The 8,030-nt window shown below is 40.8% G+C and overlaps 1 protein-coding gene across 1 annotated transcript in view; it reads left to right on the top strand.

The window, feature by feature from the left end:
• Positions 1 to 278: 278 nt before the first annotated feature.
• LOC121585938 (low-density lipoprotein receptor-related protein 12) overlaps positions 279 to 8,030 on the top strand; it is a 34,463-nt gene continuing 26,711 nt past the window's right edge. The window contains exons 1-2 of the mRNA XM_041902290.2: positions 279 to 620; positions 1,303 to 1,476. Coding sequence (XP_041758224.1) covers positions 1,401 to 1,476 — 76 coding nt within the window. The 5' untranslated portion in view covers positions 279 to 620; positions 1,303 to 1,400. The remainder of the gene's footprint in view (positions 621 to 1,302; positions 1,477 to 8,030) is intronic.

Genomic DNA, 8,030 nt, shown 5'->3' with positions numbered 1-8,030 from the left:
TTTTTATTTTTCATACTATTTTATTTTTCATACCTGGCTGAGTCGGGTGTAACCACATTTTAGCTTGTAACAATTTTGGCCTCAAATGACAGGCAGAGCGAAATAGCAAGGAAGCTGTTGTCGTTTCTCTGTTCTACCGGCCTGCACCTACGGGTGATGCGTTTAGATATTTAAATGTGTAATTCGCACTCCGACCTGAGGAAGGCAGCAATACGCAATACATAGTTTAGTTTGCCGGAAACGCACAAGATGAAGAAGAAGAAGAAGACGACGACGCTGATGATAATGATACCCCGGCTGTAACAACATTCAGCCAATGCATAGGTAGTTGTGGCTACACGGGATGTACTGTTACAAACAGTTTAGAGCCCGTAGTGTTAGGGGCTCATGCTTTAACATTTTCAATGATGATGAAACTCTGAAGGAACATTTTCGCCACCTTCACTAGAAGAAGACAGTGAAGTGACATTTAAACGATACCTCAATAATATTTTCGTTCCGTTCTGCCATTGCTTTGGAAGCTAGCTAACGTTAGCAGGCTAGCTTGTATTTAGCATTTGCGAGGCTGTGGAGGCGTAAAACAGGAGAAGAGCGGGTTGCAACGCTCGTTTGTTTTTTAGGTAACAGTTTTCTTTCGGTTATATTGTTGTTGTTTTTTTAGTTTATATATGGTGACATATTTATGTTCGATTTCAATGTTGGTAATGAAACGTAATTGTGCTAACGCAGCTAGCTAGCTTTGTTAACGATAGCTAACGTTAGCGTTGATCACTAACGTTAGCTAGCTAGCTAACACAAAGGGGAGTTCAAGGAGCTAGTTAGTTAACGGTGGAGTTGACTGTATTGCTAGCAATGCCTTTGTATTTTCCTCTGTTCTGGCACAATGCATAACACAACGCTTATCATACTAGGAGATGGAGCGCCACTCAGACATATATCTACACATGTAATGTGAAGATGGATTAATATTGGCTAGGAATAGATAGATAGCTTACGTTAGAGTAATCGTTAGCTAGCAGTTTGGTTATCTAAAATTCAATGTCGCTCTTTTGTTGTTACGCTAGATAACTAGCCAGTTACAACGCACTGTTGTGTTTAACCGTTTGATTGCAGTATTTTGTCAAGACAGCTATTGTTTCTTCATTGTCATCAAGCTAGCAAGATAACTTCATCTGTATTGGCTGTATAATTGATTGAAAATCAGTGTGTTGTCTGGCCAGAAAGGAATTGGTAAACGTTAGTTAGAATATCTTTAAATCAAAGCAATCTCATTTGTTTATTTTGTTTTTGTCACTGCTTAAGTGATTTCGGGACACCAAAGAAGAGCTTGCTTAGTTACATTTTTGGGAACATTGTAACAAAGTAGCAACAAATATATTAGGCCTAGTTCATTAGCTATAATGGCCTACTACACTTTGGGCTCAAATGGGATCTCATCATGGATATCTCTACACATGGTCCTCCTCATATTCACTGGTAAGTATTTTATAATAACTAAATATTTGTTACAACTCGCATACAATCTATACCACAGCCACTCAAGCACACAGCAGGATATGTTCATTTCCATCTAAAATGACCCATGAACACCAACGTAGTCCAGTGTAACTCAGTTGGTAGAGCCTGGCGCTTGGAACGCCAGGGTTGTGGGTTCGATTCCCATGGGTGACCAGTATGAATATGTATGCTGTAAGTTGCTCTGGATAAGAGTGTCTGCTAAATGACTAAAATGTAACGTGAGGTTTATAGGAGCATATCACATTTGGTGTCAAATGAAAGCTAAGAGTATATTTTTGGGGAGATTCTCACAATTCTATATGTATTGCGATTCGATACTGGGATTTTCTTGCGATTTGATGTTCCAAACATATTGCTCACTACATTGCATTCGGAAAGTATTCAGACCCCTTGACCTTTTCCACATTTTACAGCCTTATTCTAAAATGGATTAGATAATTTTTCAATCATCAATCTACACAGAATACCCCATAATGACAAAGCAAAACCAGATTTTTTTGCAAATGTATTACAAATAAAAACAGAAATACCGTATTTACATAAGTATTCAGACCCTTTGCTATGAGACTTGAGCTCAGGTGCCTGTGGTAAATTCAATTGATTGGACATGATTTGGAAAGGCACACACCTGTTTATTTAAGGTCCCACAGTTGACAGTGCATGTCAGAGCAAAAACCAAGCCATGAGGTCGAAGGAATTGTCCGTAGAGCTCCGAGACAGGATTGTGTCGAGGCACAGATCTGGGGAAGGGTACCAAAAAATGGCAGCTTTGAAGGTCCCCAAGAACACAGTGGTCTCCATCATTCTTAAATGGAAGAAGTTTGGAACCACCAAGACTCTTCCAAGAGCTGGCCAAACTGAGCAATCGGAGGAGAAGGGCCTTGGTCAGGGAGGTGACCAAGAACCCGATGGTCACTCTGACAGAGCTCCAGAGTTCCTCTGTGGAGATGGCAGAACCTTCCAGAAGGACAACCATCTCTGTGCCAAAAGGCACCTAAATGACTCTCAGACCATGAGAAACAAGATTCTCTGGTCTGATCCTGAGGCCGCATTTATTGTAGCTGGGGATTTTAACAAAGCAAATTTGAGGAAAACGCTACCAAAGTTCTATCAACACATTGACTGTATTACTCGCTTGGGAAAAACACTAGACCACTGCTACTCGCCTTTTCGAGATGCCTACAAAGCCCTCCCTTCGGCAAATTAGATCATGACTCCATTTTGCTCCTCCCTTCCTATAGGCAGAAACTCAAACAGGAAGTACCCGTGCTAAGGTCTATTCAACGCTGGTCTGACCAGTCAGAATCCATGCTTCAAGATTGTTTTGAACACGCGGACTGGGATATGTTCCGGGTAGCCTCTGAGAATAACATGACGTATACACGGACACGGTGAATGAGTTAATCAGGAAGTGTATAGGGGATGTTGTTCCCACGGTGACTATTAAAACCTACCCAAACCAGAAACCGTGGATAGATGGCAGCATTTCGCGCAAAACTGAAAGCGTGAACCACCGCATTTAACCATGGCAAGGTGACTGGGACTATGGTCTAATAAAAACGGTGTAGTTATTCCCTCCATAAGGCAATCAAACAGGCAAAACGTCAGCACAGAGACAAAGTGGAGTCGCAATTCAATGGCTCAGACACGAGACATATGTGGCAGGGTCTACAGACAATCACGGATTGCAAAGGGAAAACCAGCCACGTCGCGGACACCGACGTCTTGCTCCCGGACAAGCTAAACTACTTCTTCGCCCGCTTTGAGGATAACACAGTGCCACCGACGTGGCCCGCTCCCAAGGACTGTGGGTTCTCGTTCTCCGTGGCCGACGTGAGTAAGACATTTAAACCTGTTAACCCATGCAATGCTGCCGGCCCAGACGGCATCCCTAGCCGTGTCCTCAGAGCATGCGCAGCCCAGCTGGCTGGAGTGTTTACGGACATATTCAATCTCTCTCTATCCCAGTCTGCTGTCCCCACTTGCTTCAAGATGTCCACCATTGTTGCTGTACCTGAGAAAGCAAGGTAGATCCACAGACGATGCAATCGCCATCGCACTGCACACTGCCCTATCCCATCTGGACAAGAGGAATACCTTTGTCAGAAAGCTGTTCATTGACTATAGCTCAGCCTTCAACACCATAGTAACCTCCAAGCTCATCATTAAGCTCGGGGCCCTGGGTCTGAACCCCGCCCTGTTCAACTGGGTCCTGGACTTCCTGATGGGCTGCCCCCAGGTGGTGAAGGTAGGAAACAACACCTCCATTTCGCTGATCCTCAACACAGGGGCCTCACAAGGGTGCGTGCTCAGCCCCCTCCTGTACTCCCTGTTCACCCATGACTGCATGGCTACGCACGCCTCCAACTCAATCATCAAGTTTGCAGACGACACAACAGTAGTAGGCCTGATTACCAACAATGACGAGACAGTTTACAGGGAAGAAGTGAGGGCCCTGGCGGAGTGGTGCCAGGAAAATTACCTCTCCCTCAACGTCAACAAAACGAAGGAGCTGATCGGACTTCAGGAGATAGCAGAGGGAGCACGCCCCCATCCACATCGACGGGACCGCAGTGGAGAAAGTGAAAAGCTTCATGTTCCTCTGCATACACATCACTGACAATCTGAACTGGTCCACCCACACAGACAGTGTGTTGAAGAAGGCGCAACAGCGCCTCTTCACCTAAGCTGAATCATTTTTTGCTACCCTCACAAATTTTACAGATGCACAATTAACTTCGGCCTCGCAGGTTCTGCCAAACGCATCACCGGGGGCACACCGCCTGCCCTCCAGGACACCTACAGCACCCGATGTCACAGGAAGGCCATCAACCACCCGCGCCACGGCCTATTCACCCCACTATCATCCAGAAGGCAAGGTCAGTACAGGTGCATCAAAGCTGGGACAGAGAGACTGAAAAACTGCTTCTATCTCAAGGCCATCAGACTATGTAAATGTGATATTTCCCTTTTTTATTTTTAATAAGTTTGCAAAAATTTCTAAAAATGTGTTTTTACTTTGTCATTATGGGGTATAGTGTGTAGATTGATGAGGGGGAAAAAAACAATTTAATCAATTTTAGAAGAAGGGTGTAACGTAACAAAATGTGGAAAAGTCAAAGGGTCTGAATACTTTCCGAATGCACTGTATATGTCTGCTGCAGAGAGATGAGAAAATTAGTTTTGATCAGTCATGGAAATAAAAGTGCTAGAAACATGTTGGCACACTATTCAAAAAGATGTAGAGGAAGTTATAGGATAAGAAGTATATGAGTTTCAGTGCAGGTACAGCCAACTAGTGCTAACGCTACCTGGCAACTTATTTTTTTAAACAAATCGATAGTCTGAGTCATGGTATCGATATAATATAGTCCTTAATAATATTGCGATATGTAACTGTATCGATTTCCCCCCCATCGCTTTCGAAAAACCCACATATCTTTAAGATATTTTCTAATTTCTCTCCCGCATGAGGGAGAATTATGAAAGTTCATGCAAGTAACAAGTATAGATAGACCTACCATTTAGTTAGTGTTTTAACTGAGAACAATTTTGTTTGAGTTGTATTACCAAATCGGTAACAGTGACCGAAAAATCTGCAACAGAATGACTTCAATTGAATTGGCCACAATGGGGGAATCCTATTTGTCCCAAACCACAGTTGCATTAGAGTATGGTACAGTAGAGCACAAATGAGTAGGGTACAGTATAATATAATATACTGTACTTGATTCTACTTTTCTGTACTCTACTGAACTATACGCTACTCTTTACAGTACTCTACAGTACCAGGGGTCGCGTTAACACAGAATTCTGCATATTTAAAATAAAATAAAAAATAAAACACATCTTGCTGTGTTTTTTAAACGCACATCTAAACTGCTTCTTATTGTAATATCTGCTTCAGACAAATGTTGTGCTTCAGTTGCACTTCTCCACTCGGATGAGAAATCTGTGCTGTCGTCGTCAGACTAAGCAAATTCACGTATTCACGAACGGGCATTCTATCAGCAGACAGCATTCTGACTGATGTGTAGCTAATTTTCTGTGTATTTTTCTCCTTTAAAATGCAAGATTATCTTCAAGCAAAACATTAGGGAATATAGATGGCTACATTCATTCTATGATAAACATTAGAAATATGATGCACGTGCTTCGTTTTGCAAAAGAATACCTAGCTTTTTCATTGTAAGCTAATTGACTTGTGTGGCTGCTAGTCAAGTAGCGTTGCACTTCTGTTGTCATCTGATGAAAATGAAGCCATTTTCTGCCGAATGTTTGGCATTAATTTATTTTTGTGATGATAAACCATAGTTGCACGCCCCTGATCACTCTATTGAAGCAAAAAAACACTGTTGACTTTTAATATCGACTTTTTTATGGTCTGCGTTTTTAAAATGCAGATTTCTGAAAGCTAATGTGACCCTGCTGTACTAAACTATACTCTGCTGTACTGAACTATACTCTTCTGTGCTGTACTCTACTCTGCTATACTGTGATGTCCAAACTTGTGGAACATAGTCACGTCTAAGATTGGCAGATATTTGGTCCGGTCTGGACCAACCAAATCTGGTCTTGTTTGGGGGCCGAGCTCATTAGAATGATAGCCAGTGTGTAGAATAATACCCAAACACGCAAAGGAGGATATTACATTTTTCTACCTTTGTACATCACCATGAAGAGAATGACATTTGTGGGTCTTTCTATAAATAATTGGGCCAGTGTGTCACATTTGGATCAACATTTCTAAATGGTTTGAAACAAAAATTTAAAGGATTTTCATGCCGTTCCACATGTGTACTTAGAAGGAAAAAAAGTGAATATATGCAAATTGGCCATAACTCCACCTATACAACAACATAGGCCTAGGACTATACATCCTTTAAGCAGGGTTCATAAAGACATGGCAAGTCAAATTCAAGGACTTTCACTGAATTTTTCAAGCACTTCATTGTAATTTATATAATTGTACATAATATGGAATCCCCCCAAAGCATGCAAAAAGTAGCCATTACCACTTTAAGAATAATACTTTTTAGGCCTTGCCAATGCATTGAAAGAATGTAATAATAATTTCACTATCATTATTACATTCTAAAATATGTGAGAATAATGTGGACATTGCCTGACTAAATAGATTGGATGCATGCATGGTGATTTTTCTGTAGCCTATGTGGTCGACACAGGGACATATAATAAAGCCATGAATAGCGGTAGCATTAATCTCACCATTTGAATCTCACCATCGCTGTTTTTATAATGAGAAAGTTACCAAAAACCAGTTTCCTTTTTTAAAGCTGGAAAAAAATATTTATCTTTACAATTATTCTGACATTTCACATTCTTAAAATAAAGTGGTGATCCTAACTGACCTAAAACAGGGAATTTTTACTAGGATTAAATGTCAGGAATTGTGAAAAACTGAGTTTAAATGTATGTGGCGAAGGTGTATGCAAACTTCTGACTTCATCTGTATGTGTTTATTTACGTTTTATATTGTCTATGTTTATAAGTTGTTATGTCTGATATTTGTCTCAAACATTGTTCCCCCCTGCTGCTGTCTTGGTTGGACCAGGTCTCTCTTGGAAAAATAGATTTTGATCTTAATGAGAAACCTGGATAACAAAAAAACACTGCATCATTTGGCAGGACCCCTAAGCAAGCATTTCACAGTAAAGTCTGCGCACCTTGTATTCGCCGCATGTGACATAACATTTGATTTGATTGTCATTGGATGGGTTACTTTTAAATATTGATCAGCAGCACCAGGTCTCAATGGGGTTTGTCACCTTTCTAATTAGTTGAGCTGTTATTTCAGCCCATGTGAAAGGCAGCTATTACATTTGCATTTAAATCCACACCCATAATCTCAGATTGTTCTGGAATCGTTTCTGTAGTTAGAAACAGATAAGATAAGCATTCCGGAAACATTATTTTGTTGAAATATAATTTGATCTCTGTGAAATTAAGCTGATTGATTGCACCCAAATTGGCCATTTTAATTTATAGGATTCATATAATATTAAGTAATTATAGTACCTAACATTTTTCTAACAATGAGTTAGATATTAGGAATCCAAAGAAGTGGTCAAAAGCCATCCATGGACCCTCCACATCTTACGCCAATTCCACCCCAACAACAAGGATATAGTACCAGTTCTCTATGGTTGAAAAGTAGTATGAAGCTGCGGCTCGGAGTATTGCTTCTATGTAATGTATTCTCAGTGAATTTGGTGTTTTTTCCCCCTCAGTTCAGAGAAATTAGTAATTGAAGTTGTTGGGTTTATGCCCCATTTTAAAGATCTCCCCCATTGTTAAAGGGATAGTTCACCCCAATTGCATAGCATGGGCTGCTGTCATACCTGGTCCGTGGACTGTTTACAGGGTAAGAAAACCAATATGTACTTTTAAGAAAAGGGATCATTCTTTAAAGTATCATCTAATAACAGGAACAGCACCTGGTAATATCAGGATGTAGGATGGGACATAAACCCAACATCTTCATTTACTAA

This window comes from Coregonus clupeaformis, chromosome 17 (assembly GCF_020615455.1).
Source record: "Coregonus clupeaformis isolate EN_2021a chromosome 17, ASM2061545v1, whole genome shotgun sequence".
Lineage (NCBI taxonomy): Eukaryota > Metazoa > Chordata > Actinopteri > Salmoniformes > Salmonidae > Coregonus > Coregonus clupeaformis.
The sequence above is the reverse complement of the archived record's forward strand: the minus strand, read 5'-3'. Positions and strand labels throughout refer to the sequence as shown.